The sequence below is a fragment of the Mirounga leonina genome, unplaced genomic scaffold, assembly GCF_011800145.1.
Source record: "Mirounga leonina isolate KUSES-001 unplaced genomic scaffold, KU_Mleo_1.0 Mir_174, whole genome shotgun sequence".
Taxonomy (NCBI): domain Eukaryota; kingdom Metazoa; phylum Chordata; class Mammalia; order Carnivora; family Phocidae; genus Mirounga; species Mirounga leonina.
Genome location: NW_023270451.1, coordinates 58,653,501 through 58,676,004, shown reverse-complemented (window position 1 = coordinate 58,676,004; position 22,504 = coordinate 58,653,501). Strand labels below are relative to the sequence as shown.

Sequence of the window (22,504 nt, the reverse complement as noted above, 5' to 3'; positions counted from 1 at the left end):
GCTGCATGGAGGAATCTGGTCTGAGAGGATAAAACCAGCACAAGCAAATGCCACCAAGTGGCATCAGAGTCTCTGGTTCCACTAAGTCTCTGAGGCCAGTTCTCTGCCTACACCCCTCACACAGGTAAGCTACAGGAGCCAACAAATTCCTTCTGTTTACTTAAGCTAGTTAATTGGGTTTCTATCACTGGCAATCAAAAGGGTTCTAACTAATACTCTCAGAAAAGGGAACTCTGAGAACTTGTCCACAATGGGAAGCACTGATCCTGAGGAGGTGATTAAGTGCAGATCTGCGTTAGAATCATGGCTCTGTCAGTCATTAGCTGGAAAATTCCATCATCTCTCTGAGCCTCAGTTTGCTCTCTGAAAGATGGAAGTAATGATGCTTTCCTCCAAGAGCTGAGAGGAGATACTATACCTAGCATTCAATATGTACTCGAAAATATGAAATATTTACATTTTTTCGATATCCGATACCCATTACCTTAAGACTTCCAAGTATGTACATTTATATTCACATATTAAGATTTTGGAGGCAAATATACACGATTGGCTTCATAAAGATGCTACTTCAGTCTTCACAAAATCCACTTAACGTTATTTAAAGACAGGTAACTTAGAATTATTTTTCAGAAAAAAAGTCATTCATCAGGAAAATGGTTAATCTTTCAACCTTTCTTGTTTAATTCTTAATTGGTCAAGACTTCAGCAAGAAAATAAAATGCTTCTATTTTAAATATGCCATTTTAAGAATTATGCCATCTAATAAGTTAGCTCTCCATCATCTAGAGTATTAATAATTAATAGTATTAATTCCACCTGTCAACTAATGAACAATATGCATGAACATACCTTTCCAATTTTTCAGACAGATTGTCAGCAGAATCAGCAGAAGGGATTTGGTATATGTCTGATAATTCCAGGCGCTGTCTATACCCTTTTGTCAAAATTGGTCTGGTCCAGCTAAAACAAAGAGAAGGGACAGATGTAAATATTCACTTGATTTGGTCTCCAACATAGACTTAGAATCTGATACTATTTTACATCTTCTGGCAGGTGGGAAATGCTGGGTGCATAAATATGAGAATAAAATATTCCAACTTATAAAAACACCAGTGCTTCATATCTTATAGGACACATCTGTATAAAACACCAATACCTCTGAACTAATGTGACTGAAAGAAAGGATCAGGAATAATAGTAGAATCCTTCCCAGAGGAAAAAAATCTATATTAAAGTATTCTTTAAAAAACAAAACAAAACAACAACAACAACAAAAACTGCCCCAGGGGCATCTGGGTGGCTCAGTTGGTTAAGCATCTGACTCTTGGTTTTGGCTCAGGTCTGATCTCATGGTCATGAGATCGAGCCTGCTTGAGTTTCCTTCTCCCTCTCCCTGTGCCCCTCCCCTCCCTGCTGTCTCTCTCTCTCTCAAATAAATAAATAAACCTTTTTTAAAAAGCTGTCCCAAATAACAAGATACTAGGAATTTATAAGCACTGAATACCACTTTAAATATAAAATGATCTATGAATGATAAGAAGATGGACCCTCAATCAATAGCCCTATACAATGTTGTTCTTGTAGTACATGGTCCTCAGCAAGAAGCTATTTGTTGAATGAATTGACTATAGCTGAAGGATTAATGAATAGTTTGTATTAATTCATTGACCTAATTATCACTTCTGAATCATTACTTGAGGGTGGGAATCATAGCTCTACGTTCTGTCTCCTCACCCCACAGCAGTTACACACATCTGCCCTCTACATCTCTAATAAAGAACAATTTATGATGGAAACTAGTGAAGCTAGTATGGTCAATAGTTAGACAGGATACCCCAGTTCTTTTCTTTTCTTTCAGTTATTTTCAAGTATATTATTTCCAACTAGTATGGATAAGACAAAATAATCTTCACAGAGATAAGAGTCTAGACGTAGGAAGCCCAAAACCTGGCCGCGTGCACGCAGTGGGGTGGTAGGCAGGCCCATCTTTAACCAGCCCTTCTCCAGGAAAAACACAAAAGTGACTTAAGTCATTTGCCAATTTCTGTGGCGTAAATACTCCCACTGTGATCAGTTTCAAGCTACCAAATGTGAAGTCACTGAACACAGAGTTGGGAAGAGATACACAGTTGCATAATATAACATAGTATGTTTACCTTTCAGCTACAATGAAGGTAAATAACCTCAACAGCATAGATAATAATAAAATGTCAAATTAGGTAGTGACAACTTCTGAGTTTTTATTACCTTTGTTTTAATATAATTCAATCATACGTTTATATCATTTAATTTTTAATACTAGTTTTACTTAACAACGAGCTCACAAACTTCCTGAAAATTTAACAATCTGCTCAGCCAGAAAGGGCCAACTGCAGAAGATCACTGACCTCCAGATGGTTGAAAGACTTGAGACAAGGGTAATGGCATTGAAGACAGAAAGGAAGGGATCTATAGAAGGCCTAGTAAAAAGGAAAATATACTCCATCTATTAACAAACACTGCATGTTTAGTATGTTTAAGATTATGATACCAAATTTACAAATAAACAGAATTTTACTATCTGTAAATTCCAAATACCATAAGACATTTGCAGGAAATTAAAAAATAAATCTTTTCATCTCTTTAAAAAATATATAAGCATACACCTTTTGGTCCATATCTAATATCTGATGATCATTCCCATGAATGAGTCTCAAGCTCATTTTAAAGTAATATAATTTGTTGGCTGCCTCTATAAAAAGCTTCCCTGTGTAATTTGTGTCCATTTTAATATGTATATTACACCTTGACATATAGGTTTGATTATCTAGAGTTCCATAGCCCAGCATCATCAAACTAAACGTATTCAGTAATATTAAAACTCAAGTTAGCCATTTACAATTATTAATAAAATTTAGTGTTTCCTGATAGGTTTACCACAGTAAACCCATATTTGTATCCTGAAATAGAAACTTGGCTTAAAGTGAAAAACTAAAATCAGTTGACCTTAGGCTGCCTAGCAATCACCAGACTTACCCTAGAGAAAAAAAAAAAATGTGTTCTGATAACTGATAACACTGAATGAAATTTCTGCTCCAATGAGTTCTCCATGCCTGCCTCAAGCCAATCTTAGAAATGCAAAAAACAAAGACAAAACAAAAAATTCCCAGATATCTACAGTTAGACACTTTATGGAATATTAGTCATTGTAAAACTCCAGCCGCCACTCCTTTCGAATAATCCTGAGTAGGTTAAACATACTTGGATAGAATTTAGGAATGCCTGGTCAGGATTTCTACTTCCATATTTCTTTCATTGGGAATCAATGAGCATCAGGTGGCTCATGAAGCAAAGCAGGTACGCCTGGAACAACCCAAAACAATAAACCCTGTTCCTTCTCCTCTTCAAATTTGCTCCCACCGTCTCTTCCTCTCATCTCCAATTAATTTTATCCTTCTTCATTCATAACCAGTCACTATGTAGTGACAATGGACTTAAAAAATGGTCTTAGAAATGGTGACAGTTTCCAAAGTTCTAGTATCCCAGATATACTGTTCTATTCACATAACTATACGAGGCTTCAGGTTTTATTGAGGAAAGATGCTATCACTTCATTTTTTTAAACACACACACACACAGAAGAAAGTGTTTTTAATTAATTTCATTTCTTAGGACAATACTTCCAATTTTGGCAGAGTGACTTGTAATTTCTTATAATGAAAATAATTTTTCAATCATCGCCACTATTAAAGCCTTGGTTTTCATAAAACCTATCCCCCTAAAACCACATAATTAGAGCTTATAATCATTTTCCCATTTGACATTTGGCTTTTTTAATCCAACAGAGACATCTGACATTTTCAAGTGCTAGAATTTAAGATGAAGGTCAGGTGTTAGACCTTTTCAGTTCAAAATGATTTTGTCTGTATAAGGCAATCATGCTTCCACAGTATTTCACTATACATTTTCTTTAACCAGCCAAATGAAATAAAAGAGCAAATTCAACAAGTCCTGGTTGCACAACACTTCTCCCAAACACTGACAAACTGATACACTCAAAGACTAATAGCCTTTTTCCTTTTTGCATGAAATAATTAATACTTGAGGAAGTAAGTAGAAATTAAACTATTTTGTGTAGACAAATTTAAATATACCAGAGGTGTTCTCATCATCCAGCTTATTTACCTTGAGTTTGAACTAGCCCAAATAATCTGGATAGTTCTAATTGAAGGAAATGTTGAAGTTCAACGCAGAGGAAAGGGGGAGAATCACTTGAACACACTGTGATAATCCCAGATTTCTGCAGCAAAGTGCTATCATTTTGCTTTGGGCTTTTGGGGGGGGGAGTTGCTTCTTTTGTTTGTTTGTTTTGTTTTTTGATAAATGGCTATGATGGGAAGGATTGATTTGAGACCAGAAGTCATTCTCATCTTTATAAGGATTTAAAGAAAAAAAAGTCATAGAAATAATACTTCAAATGTCACAGTTGTTTTATCAACTGAGATTCAATATTATTTCATAGATGTATTTTTCTCAGTGAATTTTAGTGAAAATAACACTTGAGACAGTAGTGGTATCTGGCCCTCAAAAGTCCTGTGTAAATCTTACAGGCTTCAAGGGTGTACCCCAAAGTCATAGCTCTGGGGTGAGAGTCAGGTCAGGGAGTCCTCATTCTCTGATTCCAGATGTGTTTAAACAGTGTTTGTTGCTTATCCATAAAATGGTGAATTTATAAGTAATAGCCACTTGAGTCAGCTCGAAAGAACTTTAGAAAGAACATGCTCTGCTAAAGATCAGCCATTTTTGTGCTTGAGAGTTAATTATTTATGAGGGTCTAATTTTACCAGGAGAACAGTAGAAGTTCTTTTTCTTTCTCCAGATGAGTGAACAGTATAGTAAATGTAGTCAATGAATTTTAGACAATCTAGAAAGATAATTAATTGCTGCTTAACAAAAAGACAATGATCCAATTCTGAAAAATCTTCTGGAAGTCCAGAATTTATAGCCATACAGGCATCCTAATATAAATTAATTTAACCTCATGCCTACAGAATCCAAACATTAAATAGAAAATCTATCTGCCCATTTTATAAGATGCTTCTAAATATAAGTATATTAGGAATGTATGCATATTAAGGAAATGTCTGAAAAGATATTTTCTTTTTTGCTTATCTATATTCTCCAATGTTTAACTATGAGCATGTCTAACTTTGGAAATAAGGAGGAAGTTCTTTTTTAATTAAAAGAAGGAACATACAGTTATAATCCATTACTTGTTATGGCTATCCAACATAAACTTTCTAGTCAAATGTGGTGTTTTTTTTAAAAGATTTTTATTTATTTCAGAAAGAGAGAGAGAGAGCAAGCACAAGCAGGGGGAGAGGCAGAGGGAGAAGCAGACTCCCCACTGAGCAGGGAGCCAGACAGGAGGGCTCAATCCCAAGACCCTGGGATCATGACCTGAGCCGAAGGAAGATGCTTAACTGACTGAGCCACCCAGGCGCCCCTCTAGTCAAATGTGTTCTAACTCCATGATTCTCACATAACGTTCACTATCAGTGCTAATTTCCCACAAAATTATTTTTTTTCCCCTGATATGGTTGTCTACTACTTCATCATGAAGACTACAAATGCCAGTCACCTGACTCCTACTATAATCTATTACTGAAGAAACTGAATCTAGGCTCTTACCCTGTCTCTATCATTTTCCAGTCATGTGACCTTGGAAAAGGTTCTGGATCTCTCAGCTACAGCTCCCGATGGAAAGAACAACTACCATGACTACTTCACCTGGTTTTCATGGGGGCCAAATTCAATGTTGTCTATAAAGCAGTACAAATGTACCTTATTACATGCTTCTTCATGTACGAAATCGCTTGGCTTCAGTTTAATTTTCAGAGCACTAGAGTTTATTATTACTGAGATTATAACAATAGTAACAGCTAAGATTAATAGAGTTTTACCACAGCCCTGCAAAATGCTAGGGATTTCACATATACTATTTCATCTGACCCCCACAACAATTCATAAGTCCTAGTATTACCTCCCTCTTACAGATGAGTAACTGAGCCTGAGGGAGCTTAAATAAATTTGCCCACAGAAGAGTTATAATTAAAAAAATAAGACTGTGATACCAAAGCCTACACTTGTACCAAATGTGCCATATTAGGACCAATTTAAAAAAAAAAAAAAAAGCATACACTTAGATATAACACCAAAGGCACAAGGAACAGTAGAAAAAAATAGATAAACAACATCATAAAAATTAAACACTTTTATGCTTTAAAGGACACTGTCAAGAAAGTAGAAAAATAACCCAAAAAATGGGAGAAAATTTTTGCAAATCATATATCTGATAAAAAGAGTTTTATCTCGAGTATTCAGGAACTCTCATAACTCAATAATATAAAGAAAACTCAATTTAGTCAGGGGCAAAGGATTTGAATAGAGTTTTCTCCAAAAAAAAGATATACAAAAGCAAATGAAAGGATTTTCAAGCTCATTAGCCATTGGGGAAATGTAAATCAAAACCACAATGAGATACCAGCTCACAGCCGCTAGGATTGGCTATCATAAAAAAGACAGGCAATAATGAGTGCTGAAAAGATGTGGAAAAATTAGAACCTTCCTCCCCTGCAGTGGGAATGTAAAATGATGTAGGCACTTTGAAAAAATAGCCTGAAAGGTTCGCGAAATATGAAACATAAAGTTACCCTACGACCCAGCAATTCTACTTGCTGGTACAAGCCCAAGAGAAATGAAAACGGATGTCTGTGCCAAAACTTGTACACAAATGTTCATAGCAGCATTTTTTATAACAGGCAAAAAAGTAGAAATAATCCAAATATTAACTGCTGAATGGATAAATGGATATTCTTACAATTAGAATATTACTCAGTGATAAAAAAGAATGATGTACTGACACAGCACAGCATGGACGTATCTTGAGAACACCACACTAAGTGGAAAAAGTCAGTCACAAAAACTACAAGGTTCCACTTATATGAAATGCCCAGAACATCAATCTATAGAGACAGAAAGCAAATTAGCAGCTGTCTGGGGTGGGGTAGAGGATGGGGAATGACTGCTTATAGTTACGGAGTTTCTTTCCAGAGTGATGAAAGTATGCTAAAAAAAAATTTTTTTAAGATTTTATTTACTTATTTGAGAGAGAGAGAGCACAGACAGAGGATGAGAAGGAGAAGCCGACTCCCCACTGAACAGAGAGCCCGATGCAGGGCTAGATCCCAGGACCCCGAGACCATGACCTGAGCCGAAGGCAGACGCTTAACTGGCTAAGCCACCCAGGTGCCCTGAAAGTATTGTAAAATTGATAGTTTCACTATCTGCCAAAACCATTGAATTGAATGTTTTAAATGGGTAAATGGTTTGGCGTGTGAATAAAATCTCAATAAAGCTGGTATTAAGACAAATAGCATACAGAAATTGACTGTCAGTGTCGATTTTGGAAAGTTTTACCCCATTTTTTTTTTTACCCCTAGAACTCCTGAAAGGCAAAGTCATTGTTATAGTGACTTTGACACTCTAAGCCCTTTTAAACAGGTTAGTGCGTGGGTGGCTACCGCGAGTGATTAACACCCTTCCCGTGAGAGGATCTAAACACTGGTGACATGCATCATAAGTGGCGCAAATTGCTTATTTCCTGCCCCCCAGAAGCAAGGCGCTTCACAGCTGGAACTACTACAAATACAGAAAAAGTGACCATGGCGATAATAGCATAAAGAAACTGAGGAATGGGTACCATTGACGAAAAACCACGTGTACCAGCTCGACCTAATTCACTGGATTTCAGGGATTCAATCAATTGAGACAACAAGCAGTGGTACAAAAATTCCCACCCATCTTGAACGATAACAGAGAAGAAACAGAGCATTGTGATTCATAGCCTATGCCCATGTACTTTTTTTTTTTTTAGATTTTATTTATTTATTTGAGAGCGAGCGAGAAACAGCACGAGAGAGGAGAGGGTCAGAGGGAGAAGCAGGCTCCCCGCCGAGCCGGGAGCCCGATGTGGGACTCGATCCCAGGACCCCGGGATCACGACCCGAGCCGAAGGCAGCCGCCTAACCAACTGAGCCACCCAGGCGCCCTATGCCCATGTACTTTTGAAAAGCAGCCTCAGAGTGGTATTCCATGATTTTTGTTTGCTTTGTATTCTGTCTGGGCATGAAGCCACCAACAAAGGCCACCAAAGTTATTGTAGCTGGAACAACTGGCTAGAAAGATAGGATGATTAACTGCCCTATAAAATTGCTGCATCCTATATAAGTTCACTCTTAGGAGCTCTTTACTAACCAAGAAAGACAAGTGACACCATCACTCTCCAATTTCTGGGTTTTATTTCCATTGGCAATAAGAAATATATTTGAAACCAAGAAAATAAGAAAGCGGGGAAATGGATTGGCCTTAAGATTTGACGGTAGAAATGCCACTGGGTTACTGGCTGGCATTTGTAAAAGCTGACAGAGAGAAACTTGTGTGACTGTCAGAACCTCAGCACTCTTACTGTTATTTTAGACAATCGCATTCTGGAGAACAGAGCAGAGCAGCGGTTCCGAGCATGCCCAGTGCGAGCTGAGAGGCAAAGAAGGAGTTCTGTCTCTTCTTCTCTCTAAGGTAGGAAAAAAACCTACTTCACATGAATGATACATTAAGGATATCACCCACATCATATATCGATTTAACTTTGGTGGTATTTGTTTCATAACTATCCCATTTACCTGGTATTCCCTCCCTTTTTCTAGAAGCCTGAATCCTTTATTGAAGCTCTTTGTTTGTTTGGACACCATGACTAGGACCCAAAGTAAACAGTCTCTGATGGGTTTCTGCATTCTTCAGCAATAAAATATCTATAACCTTTCCAAGCCCTGGTTTTCATTCTAGAGTAAACTCAACATCTGGAATCAAAGGGACTTGATTCTTCTCTGTTCAAGTGTCTCTCCCAGTGTGGAGATGATATGCCTCTCCTGGGGACAACAATCCTCTTGTGGAGTCAGGGGTCTATTTGGTACGAGCCGCCATAGGCAAAGCAGAAGCTAACTCAACACCTTCAACACCCAGATCACTTAATGAGCACTCACTCTGTGCACAAGCATCACCACTTACCAGATCTTCTCTGAAATATGCTTGCTACTTACTGCCTTGACGAAACTTTTCCCAAAATTAAAAAAAATAAAATACGGTGTGATTCCACTCAACACAGTTTATTCAAAGATGTTTATTCATTTGTTTATTTTGCTTGACAAATGGAATGATAAAACGGAGGTTGGAGGCCACCTTGGAAACGTTCTAAGATAAAGATCGTTAAGAACGAATACTCCCCGGGTAACACTGATACATGCTGCATCAGGAAAACAAAGTTGACGATTTTTTAAATTCAGTCATGATACAGTTGGTATCGAGGGTTCTGCTTGAAATCATCTAACCAGATAAATGGTCAGTCACATTTTAGAATTTTTCTCATTTATCTTAACCTTCACTTCACTTTAATTTATTTATGCCGTCTGTCCTCTCACACTGTTACTCATGATTACTTCTCAGAGTGATTTAAAGAGGAGCAGGGCATTGGATTCAGACTTCCCAGCTTCAGATGATTTCCCATCTTCAAACGATATGTGGAATTTGGTTATTGGCGGCATTTTAACCCGTTTTATACTTCTATTGCTATTATTTCACCCTTAGAAAGCAAATTGCAAATTATAGCATTGAAAGGTAAATTTAATATCCTCTCTCTTTCTTCTCCCTTCAGTGACACATTGCATGACTCAAGATTTAAATTTCAGATCCTGTTCCTAAGGTTGTGGAGCAATGCTAATGCTATTTCTCATTTTCTTGGAGCCTTGATATTACGGGGGGGGGGGGGGGGGGGAAATGACACTGACAATAAAACTCCTGAGAGGTTCAGGGAGGAGGAGAGGTGGCAGTACCCTCACCCTTGCCCCACTGTGAATCCCAGAAAAAAAAGGAGCCTGACAGAGGCATGGAGCCAGCCAGTGGTTCAAGGCTGACCAAGGAAATAAAACTCTACTGTAAGAGCCTAACTTTAAATCCCCTTCACTTAATATTTACATCTTTTATCATATAAGAAACATATGGGTAAATAAAGGTCCATAAACACCCTAAGTAGCTTTTTTTACCCCCAACAGTAAAACACACAATAATAGATGACTGAATTATTAACTGATCCTAATAAGCAATTTAAGAGTTCAAAATGGTCACCTTTCCAATCAGGTCACTGAAAACACAAATCATAACACAAATCACGATAGTTTAGTGAAAATAATTTTATAGGCATTTAGGAATTACTGTGATCTTAAAATGTCATGATCTCTTGCTTCCATACACACTTTAGGAAAATGAACTTTCCAGGAAATATCGAGCCAGGTTCTCTTCCTTTTGAACTCTGCAGGAGTTCCCACTGGATGAAACCACTGGTGATAAGGGGGCTCTGAATTTTTAAAAGGATTCTCCTAGTCTCATCACCTAGCAGGGCATTTTTTGGTTTTGTACCAATACCAACTAGGGCCAGCTTACCCTGAAGAAAAATTAATAAATCCCTTGCAATAAAATCTGACCTCTGTTTCCAAGAAATGCATGGAAATAGTGTCATATAAATTATGTATGCATGAGCCTCTCTGCAATCCAGGTTTAATATCCTTCCTGTGTGCTCCATCCTTGCCCGCACTTCCTCCACCTGAGCCATAACCACAAACTGTCTGTTTACTTGTCTAAAATCCCCGCTATCTCCAAACATCCTGCACTGTCAGCTCCATGAGGGCAAAGAACTTATAGATCTTTTCTTTTCTTGCTGTATCCCCTCCACCTATCATACAGCACATAACTGTCACTCAATTATTTTCAAAACTGCTAAATTAATGTTGCCACACTATATTTTGCTAGTTTATTTCCCTTATAAGACTAATTTCTTGAACAATGTAAGAGTCATATAAATCTTTATATCTCCATTGTCTTCTCCAGGGTTTAGGACAACAACAAACAGAATAAATTAATGTATTAACTAATTACTCAAAGATGAGATGTCTAGGGCACCTGAGTGGCTCAATTGGTTAAGCCACTGCCTTCGGCTCAGGTCATGATCCTGGAGTCCCGGGATCGAGTCCCGCATCGGGCTCCCTGCTCGGCGGGGAGTCTGCTTCTCCCTCTGACCCTCCCCCTTCTCATGCTCTCTCTCTCTATCTCATTCTCTCTCTCAAATAAATAGATAAATAATCTTAAAAAAAAAAAAAGATGGGATGTCTATAGCCTCTGAGGACAGTGATATGATTGCAAATATGTGCTGTTCAGCCAATACTTCTGTTCAAATGTATTAAAAGCCAAAAACAAAGTCAACACCTTCTCAAGTCTATGGTAAATGCAGTGCAAATGTCAAGGGGTCTATACCCTCGTATGCTATACCCTCGAATGTTAGGGCTTGCTTAGTGAACATTCTTAAATAACATTTCTGAGTCGTAACTTAAAGCCAATAATTATTTAATTATTTCTGGCCAAGATTATTTAATTCCCCTCAATAAAACATTTTCATATTTAACACCCTTCATTACCAAAACATTCTTCCAAATGTCTGACCTTCATTCTATCTATTCTTAATGGGGATGTACCAAAATTTTATAAATGGAAAGTAATTCTTCATTCTACCCAAGAGCAAATGGCCCCTTTTATTCTACCCTCCTTGACAATCATGTCACTTGACATCTTCTGCATTATCTGCATGTCATTTCTGTACATGAGAGATGAAACACACATAGCTTTTTAAAAGGTTCATAAACAAGTGTAACTCCTTATGTGTATTACACTTTACAGTTTCAAATTGCTTCCATATTTCATTCTGTTTCTGAACACTGTTACTATTAGGAATTGAATTGTGTTCCCCCCAAAAAAGTGATGCTGGAATCCTAACTCTCAATACCCCAGAATGTGGCCTTATTTGGTGATTAGGATCTTTACAGAGGTGATCATGTAAAAATGAGTTCATTTAGAGTGGGCCCTAACCCGATACAACTGGTGCCCTTATTTAAAAAAGGAGATTTGGACACAGAGACAGAGACACGGAGAGAATGCCACATGAAGATGAGGCCACAGGTCAAAGTGAGGCCTCTTCAAGTCAGAGAATGCCAAGAGTGCTGGCAAATCACCAGAAGCTGGGGGAGAGGCACGGGACAGGTTCCTCCCAGCCAAAGAAGAAACCAAACTTGCGGACACCTTGATCTCGGACTTTTCAAATTCGGAACCGTAAGACAATAAATGTCTGTGGTTTAAACCACCCAGGTTTTGGTGCTTTGTTACAGCAGCTCTAGGAAACTAATACACTGGCCCCCAGCAACAGAAAAACTCCATGTTAGGGCAGTGCATGCAGAGGGACAACTGAACAAAGGGGATACTCTGAAGACTGAAGATAAGGTTAAAAGTTGGAGATAAAGCCAATGGCGGGGGTAACAGAGTGATGGGTTTTAAGGAGGGCACGTGTTGTGATGAGCACTGGGTGTTATATGTAACTAATGAATCGTTGAACTAATCAAAAACTAATGATGTACTATACAGTGGCTAACTGAACATAATAAAAAAAAAGAAAAGCCAAAAAAAAAGAAAAAGCCAATGGCAAAGCACAGGCTGCAGATGTGGAATTGGGCAGGAAATTTCAGGGAATGTGATCTCCATAATTCAGAGAATTCACTGGGCCTATTTCACAAAAGAGGAGGGTTAAACTTAGAGAAGAGAGGTATTTTCTTAGAGCCTGGTGGTGAAGATGAATAAGAATTAATTACAATAATCATGCTGATGGCAGTCTTTACCATTTATTAAGGAACGACTCTATGTCTGGCCTTAATTGCTGTCATTTAATACATGGAAAGTACTTAGTTTTATGTGTTAACTTAGAGGGTGTTTTTGGATGAGATTTATATTTAAATCATTAACTTTGGGTAAAGCAGATTGCCCTCCATAATATTGGTGGGTCTCATACAGTCAGTTGAAGGCCTAAATAGAACAAAAGGCTGGCCTCCTGAAGCAAGAGAGAATTCTCCAGTGTACTACCTTCAGAATAAAATGGGAACATTGGCTGTCCTGGGTCCCCAGCCCGCTGGCCCACCCTGCAGATTTTGCACTTGCCAGCCTTCATTATCATGTGAGCCAATTCTTAGAATAAATCATATGTATATAGGTATATCCTATTGGTCTGTTTCTCTGACCTCTCTGACCCTGACTAATACACATAGTAAACACTCAATGAATGTTAGATATCATAATAACACTGAGCTGTGTTAAATGAGGATAACTGATTGCACTAATGAGCATAATATCATCATTGGAAGATAAGTAAATTGCCCAATATCATACTGTTAATAGGTCACAAAGGATCATATATATAAGGATATATATAGGATATATAATAATAAGGATTCCAGCCAGGTTTGTCTGATTCCAAAGTACATGCTTCTTCCACTATATATTGACACCTAGGAGTTGACAATAAGGATTAGACACAAAGTAGAATGTGAGACTATTTTCTCTGAGTATAGAGTGGGTGAACTAAGAAACTCAAGAGAAGGTCAAGGATAACCAATATGAAGGGAAGACAAGCTCAGTGGTTTTCAAACTGTGGGCCCCACCCTCTAGTGTTCCCCAGAGATACTTCAAGGAGCTCACCAACTTTTGATTTGAGGTGTCAATATTTTTAAGCATGTTTTACTATTTTAAAAATAGGAATTAGAAACATCACATATTCTCATATGTATTGTATGAAAATTTTAGCATACTGGATTCATCCAAACATGTTCCTGGACAGTCAGGTTAACTCACTTAGTGCCCACTATGGAGGAGAGGTTCCCCTGACACTCTTCGCACATATGGTAAAATATTATCATCTGTCATTGGTTATATCCACACTGCAGAAGTGAGCATGTCCCTATGGATGCACTGGGCCAAGCTCAGTTAACAACCCACCGTATCTTTGGCATTCCTACTCACACAAGGTCTCATCCCAGCCTAACAGAATTGTGCAATCTCCATGGAATGCTAACAAGTCACATCAGGTATCGTCATGGTTTTATAATACTTTATCATATTTACACCACCTAATACAGTGACATGATTATAAAACTCACCATCAATTTAGTACTAGCCTTTCCAAAAAGAAACATTAAAAATAGTTTATTTAAAGAAAGTTTCAATATTATACACTTACTCATGCAATTACCTACCCCTTTCTCTTTAGTATCATAATTAAAGTTTTCTTCTAAGCCTTCTTTGCATTCAGATCAAAAATATTCTTTTGACTCACTCTTAGCTATTCACAGCTATGAATAGGGTTACAATGACAAGCTGCATTCATAACACATTCACCTGTAGGACAGGCAGGATAATTTCAAGGCACGGTGAAGTGCTGAGCTTGGGCAACTTCTACTTTAATAACAGAGTCTGGGCTGTCAAACTTCACACTAAATATTAACTGTTTCTTTCAAAACTAGTTCCCAGAGTAATCTTTCTCAAGAAATTTCAAGCAAGAAACTAAATTTAAGTTAAAAGTCAACCTTGTGAGGTGCAACCAGTACAAATAATTCAACTGAGGTCACAGGAATATATACCTTCAATATATTGCTAAGTTTCCATACTATAATTCATCCCTGGGCCTGATGGCTGACAAGTTTCCTTTGACATCAGTTATAAGAGGCATCTCAATTTTGAAACATAACATTGTGGAAAAGGCAAACATATAGGACCAAGAAAATGTGCATAAATGTTATATAATCATTTCAGCCCTTATTTGGGAGCAAGAAATTAACTATATCTTTGTATTTATGGAATAATGTCTTATATAGCTACTTTTACTTGTATATATTGCAGTTCCATGGTAGATTTCATTTGGAAACTGGGATTCACTGATGAAACTATTGTTTTTAAAAAATTGTGAAAACCAGTGCAACTAGGAAAATCCGAGACTTACATACACAAAGTGTCAAACATCAAGTTGAAGAACCATCTGGCAGGTGACTCTGCCTTTTCCTTCAGTCCCAAGAAACAGAATAAGAGTAAACAGAAGACAGAAATGATGAACATCTAGGAACTGATGATCCCAGCAGGACCCCAATGAGGGTAGGTGGTAGGGGGGAACACTGAAGTGACTGAACCTGGGACACACCTCAGGGCTGAAGTTGGTAATGGGAAGAGTGGATGCAAAAACTCGGCAGAAAGCCTGGAGCAGTAGGTTTGATGAAGTGGAAAATGACAGGAAGGTGGATTTGGAAAACAAAAACAATGAAGGGTGGGGGCTAGTACCTGGATGGAACAAATCAGAATAAGAAGTGCAGTCTGGTTTTATACAACTGAGCTGTTCCCATTGATAATGGTTGGCTACTGGCATGCTTTTTGGCTGACCACATCTTTCATTCTCCAAACGGGACATTTAGACTCTTAAAGACCCCATTAACCTAAGATAAGACAATGCTCTTTCCCCCCCCGTCCCCATCCTCTCTTCTTCATCCCCCCACCCCTAACTCCAAGCAGCTTGTCACATGGACCAAAGTGGGAGGGCGTGTTTCTGGCACTTCCAAGAATAGAGTCTAATGCCTATTTAAATGCTATTATTTATTTTTTATAAAGATTTTGTTTATTTATTTGACACAGAGAGAGAGCGAGAGAGGGAACACAAGCAGGGGGAGTGGGAGAGGGAGAAGCAGGCTTCCCGCTGAGCAGGGAGCCTGACACAGGGCTCTATCCCAGGACTTTGGGATCATGATCTGAGCCCATGATGCTTAACCGACTGAGCCAGCCAGGCGCCCCTAAATGATATTATTTATAAAGCTTGTATCAAAGATAATAAATTTCAGAGACAAGAAAATTAAGAAAATCTATGTAAGAATGAAGTGAAATTATAAAATTCACCAACTCCATTCTAGGCTTTTGGATAGTGTATGTACTGGTTAAGAGCAGAGTTCTGGATTTAGATCAATATAAATACACATCTTGACTTCACAGTAATTAGCTTGTCCTTGTATAAACTCTTCATAATCTTTCTAAACCACATATTTCTTAGATGTAGAATCTGTTTGGAATTGAAGAATCCACCGAGGTAATATAGACAATCTCTGGTACATGGAAAGTGCTTAGTAAATGTTAGGAGATAGTGGGAGACCAAAGTACAGATTTCAAGAACTACGTGAGAGGAAATTTTGAATTATGTGGCACATTACACTGTATCTAGGTTTCTATTGTTAATTTACTGAAAAAATGTCAGTAAATTCAAAATCCTCTTCTCTGGACACTAAGGTTGGGAAAGAGGACTGTTGGGAGAGAAGGTTCACGGAGCTGGGAGAAGATGGACTCGCCTCCATATCCCCCATTTCATGATTATGTGGTGGAATCCTGTCATTTGTCCTCAAATCTGTAGTTTTCCAATCTTTTACTAAGGTTGAGAAGCAGTAGTTGGGCCATTTAAACACATTTTCTTACGACTGACCTAAGGGTTCCCAGGTTTTAGTAGACAAAAAGAATTCCCTGGAACATTGAGAAAAATGTGGTTGCCCTCTCCCAGAGATTTTGACTTAGTAAGGAAGGACTGGGATCTAGGAATCTGCATATTTGGTGTGATTAAGATACATATATATATCTTAATTTAAGTTTACTTAATTGATCATTAATTTAATTAACAATTCATTTAATAATTAATATATCAATATTTTTAAAGCAGGTATTTGGCAGACCAGTTTAAGAAGCACTTCCCTAAAGCTATACAAATATTGTTAATTATGAAGAGGCTCCTAATTTTCAGAGCACATGTATTTACCTAAAGAACTTCTTTATCTTATTTCTAGTTAGATTTCTCTTTCAACAGAATAACTAAACTTTGATCAAATTTCCAGAAGCAGCAGATTTGGTGGCTCATTATTTTTTCATGATAACTTATACATATCTACTAATCCCAGAATTTGACTCTGTTCTGCAGTAATTAGTGGCTAGAGTGACAGAGTATGACTTAGGAAAGACACGAGCTGTGTTGCTACCCTTAACAGCTTCAAAAACAATTGAATCAGGGGCACCTCGGTGGCTCAGTTGGTTAAGCATCCTCTGACTCGTGGTTTAGCTCAAGTCATGATCTCAGGGTTCTGAGACTGAGCTCCACATTGCGCTATGTGCTCAGTGTAGAGTCTGCTCAGGATTCTCTCCTTTTCCCTCTCCCTTCCCCTCTGCTCCTCTTCCCTGCCCGCCCCCGCACAAGCTCGCGCGCACGTGCTGTCTCTCTCTCTAATAAATAAATAAAATCTTCAAAAAAACCCCAATTGAATCAGCAAAGCTTTACATGAGTTCAAAAAGGCTGCCAAATTACCAAATTAATATCTCAAGGGATCCAAAGACTCTGTTCAAGGATTAAATCTGATATATAGGGGCGCCTGGGTGGCTCAGTTGGTTAAGCATCTGCCTTCGGCTCAGGTCCTGATCCCAAAGCCCCAAGCCCAACATCAGGCTCCCTGCTCAGCAGGGAGCCTGCTTCTACCTCTCCCTCTGCTGCTCCCCCTGCTGTGCTCTCTTGCTCTCTCTTAAATAAATAAAATATCTTTCTAAAAAATTCCAATATACATATCTAAATGTAATCACCTTATGTTTATATTTCATAGGAAATATTTTTTAATTTTAAAAAATACATCAATTTTTGTTGTCAAGGAATTATAGTGTTGACTTCAAGTTCATTTTATTATGTGAGATGATCTTTATTCAGTCAATTTTATAAATCAATAAAGAACTTAAGCTTCCTTCATTAAATGGGTCAAGGGAAAGATCTATGGACGTATGATGGCCTGTGTGCTCCAAAGGGGAAATAATTACGTCATTAAAAATATTAACATAGGGCGCCTGGGTGGCTCAGTCGGTCGGGCGACTGCCTTCGGCTCGGGTCGTGATCCTGGAGTCCCAGGATCGAGTCCCGCATCAGGCTCCCTGCTCGGCGGGGAGTCTGCTTCTCACTCTGACCCTCCCCCTCTCATGCTCTCTCTCTCTATCTCATTCTCTCTCTCAAATAAATAAATAAAATCTTTAAAAAAAAAAAAAAAGACTAAATCAGGGCGCCTGGGTGGCTCAGTCGGTTAAGCGACTGCCTTCGGCTCAGGTCATGATCCTGGAGTCCCGGGATCGAGCCCCGCATCGGGCTCCCTGCTCAGCGGGAAGCCTGCTTCTCCCTCTCCCACTGCCCCTGCTCATGCTCTCTTTCTCCCCCACTCTCTCTTTTTCTCTCTCTCTCTCGTGCGCATATGCACATGCATGCAAAAATAAGTAAATAAAGGGCGCCTGGGTGGCTCAGTCAGTCGGGCGACTGCCTTCGGCTCGGGTCGTGATCCTGGAGTCCCGGGATCGAGTCCCGCATCGGGCTCCCTGCTCGGCGGGGAGTCTGCTTCTCCCTCTGACCCTCCTCCCTCTCATGCTCTCTGTCTCTCATCCTCTCTGTCTCAAATAAATAATAAATAAAATCTTTAAAAAAAAAATATTAACATAAAAATTCTAGTAAAAATAATTAGAATGTATAAGTTTTGCTATATGTTCTAAGTTTTCAAAGTACTATATTCCTGAAACATACCAGACATTCAATATTTATGTTAAATAAATGCATGTATGTGTTCACGAATGACTAAAAATCACATATGCATCTTAAAGTTATTACTTTTACATTAATGAGCTCATTTTGTAGTGATTGTCTTTCTAATAAAATTCCATTACATAAAACTTAGTTCTGATGTTATTGGGATGGCTACCTCTGATCATTAATTTTATCAGTTTATAAACTCTTCAATGTGTGAATACAATTTTGGATCTCATTATAGGTATATACATACTTTTTTAAGTTTTTATTTAAATTCCAGTTAGTTAAAATACTGTGTAATATTCAGTTCAGGTGTACAATACAGTGATTCATCACTTACATACAACACCCAGTGCTCATCACAAGTGCCCTCCTTAATGTCCATCACCTTTTTAACCCATCCTTCCACCCACTTCCCCTCGGGTAACCATCAGTTTGTCCTCTATAGTGAAGGGTCTGTTTCTTGGTTTGCTTCTCTCTCTCTCTCTTTTTAAATTTTATGCTCTGAATTAACTGATTTATGTAAATAACTAAGGTCTAACTGTTTTAATGATGTTGGTCCCAGTTGACTCCATAATGAAATTAACCCATGGGAGATTTATTGGCATTGTGCACTTTCTTTTTTTTTTTTAATTTTTTTTTTAAAGATTTTATTTATTTATTTGAGAGAGAGAGAATGAAAGACAGAGAGCATGAGAGGGAGGAGGGTCAGAGGGAGAAGCAGACTTCCCGCTGAGCAGGGAGCCCGATGTGGGACTCGATCCAGGGACTCCAGGATCATGACCTGAGCCGAAGGCAGTCGCTTAACCAACTGAGCCACCCAGGTGCCCCAGCATTGTGCACTTTCATTCACAATGCATATATACAAGCTATACATTGACTTTTCTGGATAAAAGAGAGTAACCCTATTAGATATCTGGTGAAAGGGGTAGAAAAGAGGTAATGTGAGCTTTTAGAAGTCAACCCTATCTTTGAGTTGAAAGGTAGCAGTGCTTTTGGTAATAAATATTTCATCAGCCTACTTACTATTTTATTGAAAAAATGTATTCAGAGATCCAAGACTAAAATGATTTAAAGATCCTCTTTTTTTAAAGACTAAATTATGGTATATATATTTAGGAAGAAATTTTGGAAATAATCATTTTAATAACCTGATTTAAAATTAAACTATCAGGCACCCTGAAGACTAACATGAGATTTGAAGAGAAAACTATTTCAGGGGAAAAGTCTACCTATGGCAAAGTTGGTTATCATTGATCTTCTGAAGAAAAATGATAGTGTACTAAGCTGGAATTTCCTATAAAGTCCCATACATTACACAAGAAAGCAAAGGAAAACAATTTTCCTATTTTATGTTATACTTCAGAACACAGGGATTTGGTAAAAACAACTAATATTTTTATTCAAAATTAGACATTTTATCTTCCGAATACCAAAGTTTAAGGTACACATGTACAAGTAAATGTCTACATTTCCATCAAAAATTAAATTTTAGAAGTATATCCATAAACTGAATTAGTCAAGTTTTATTTAATTCAACAAGTATATGTTAAGGGCCTATTAGGCCAAGGAGTCAGACAGATGCTTGGTATCAAAAAAATGGATAAGAGCCTCTACCTTGAAGGACACATCAAAAGATGCATATGCAAACAGGAAGTCAAGAAGAAATGGTCAATAGGTTCCTATGAGACAAAACTATTCTGAGAAATTAACTAATAGCTGTTCAGCTACTATTTTCCTCTTCGGAAAAGTCCACATTGCCTCACTTCCTTTTAAAATTTGTGTTTCACTTCCTTTTAAAATTACTCAATTACTGAATAACAATGATGTGAATTACATATGAGCCTTGAAAATTTCTTCTAGATCTTTAAGTAATTTTAAAGCTGTATATTTTGACGCTTCTTGCAATAGACCTTTTAAAAAAGAATATTTTGTGACTGATTTATGTCAATACCTAACGTTTGTTGAAAATTGTATGTGAAAACTATATGAAATGCAAATTTCAGTGCCCCTAAATGAAGCCTTATTGGCTTCATTTTGTTTGCATATTGTCTCTGGCTGCTTTCCTACAATGGCAGAAACCACATGACCCACAGCGTTGAAAATATTTAATATCTGGCTCTTTATAGGAAAAGTTTGCCAAACTCTGATCTTAAGTATAACAATGAACTTGGGGCACCTGGGTGGCTCAGTCGGTTAAGTGTCCGACTCTTGATTTTGGCCCAGGTCTCCATCTCAGGGCTGTGAGTTCAAGCCCCGCATTGGGCCCTGCATTGGGCTCCTCATTAGGAGTAGAGCCTACTTTAAATAAATAAATAAGTATAGCAATGAACCTGGGTTGAGAAAGTAAAGCTTTGTTAGCTCTGTTTTCCAGAGTTCACAGGGATGTTTAAAATAAACAAAATGTGCAAAGAGAGCTTCCTATAAAGTTTCTCCAAGATGCTGCCTCTAGAAGTAGGACTGGTAACCCCCATGAGCAGGAGATTCATTCTCTTGTTGCTCCCACAACCAACACTGAGCTCCAAACTCTGGCCTTCAACTTCCTCTAAACACAGCTGTCCAAACACTGGGATTCTGCCTTTTCAGCTTCATTCTCACAGACTGACCTGACTGGTACCAGATGAAATTTGTGGGTCTCTCTTTCAAATTAAGAACTTCAAGTTAAGAAAATCATTAGGCATTTGGCAGGGGGACGGGGTTGTGGGGTGGAAGCTCGGTAGGCAGTGCTAAGAAAGAGAACACTGTGTGTTTTAACAGGCTCAAAGTTTGAACATGAAACAATGATACCTAATCTTTTCCAGAGTAATGAGACCCTTTCGTTAATGCACACACAAAATATTTCATGCTAGTAGGCGTGCTCTTATTTATTCAGTCACTGCAGACAGGACCTGCAGCCCCGGCCGATTTTCATACCTCCCTGAATGTCTATGATCATAGAAATCAGATACGTAAAAACCACTGTGAAAGAAGTAAAGTTCCAGTGAGTTGGAGGCACTTCAGACTCCACCTGAGTCAGTGGGTTTGGAGGGGGGAGGGTAGAATTTCTAAGTTGATCTTACCTTGTGCCATTCCTAGAACGCAGATGCTGATTCCTGGCACTCTCAAGGTGACTCCGTAGCACAAAAAAGCCAAACAAGGAGCCACTTTAAATCCTCCCCTGGACACTGCCCTGGACTTCACTGAACAGCGGGAGGGCAGTATTTATAATCCTAACTGTCACCTCAGACGTCTTAATTTCTCTTACCTCAAGCTGAAAATCACTTTACTATATTTTCAAATATAGTATTGCCTGGCCTTGAGCCATATGCATCATTTCCTTTTTTAACCTTAAAGAGAAGCAGAGGGTCCACTAGGCCTCCACCCTCACCCCCAAGCCTTCTCCCAATCTCCTCACCCAGCACACTTCACCATCATCCCCCCCATTATCCAAGTCAGCACATCTAGACATTACCCTTGATGCTTCTCTCTCCTTCACCTTCCACATCTAATCAATTGCCAAGACCACTCCCACTCCCAAATGTCTTTCTTTTTCTTTTTTTTTTTTTTTTTTAGATTTTTTTACTTTTATGTAATCTCTACACCAAACACGGGGCTAGAACTCACGACCCTAAAATCAAGAGTCACACGCTCTACCGACTGAGCCAGCCAGGCACATCCCCCCACCAAATGCCTTTCAAATCCATCTTTCTATCCCTACAGCTCTCCATTTCCTTGGCAAAACTGCAACAGCTTTGAACTGGTTGTGTCTCTCCTCTGCTTGAAATCCATGGCTTTTCACTTCCAATATGATAAAGCCCAAACAAAACTCACCAACCCCCTTATAATCAGGCCCTGGCTAGAGTTTCAGACCCATCTCCCACAAATCTATCACACATCATATGCTCCAGTCACAGGGAATGTCTCTGAATTCTTTGAAGG

At 38.4% G+C, this 22,504-nt stretch overlaps 1 protein-coding gene across 1 annotated transcript in view; it reads right to left on the bottom strand.

Annotated features, from left to right (window-relative positions):
* CFTR (CF transmembrane conductance regulator) overlaps nucleotides 1–22,504 on the bottom strand; it is a 165,066-nt gene that overhangs the window by 134,829 nt on the left and 7,733 nt on the right. Inside the window, exon 2 of the mRNA XM_035020298.1 lies at nucleotides 853–963. Within this exon, the coding sequence (XP_034876189.1) occupies nucleotides 853–963 (111 nt within the window). The remainder of the gene's footprint in view (nucleotides 1–852; nucleotides 964–22,504) is intronic.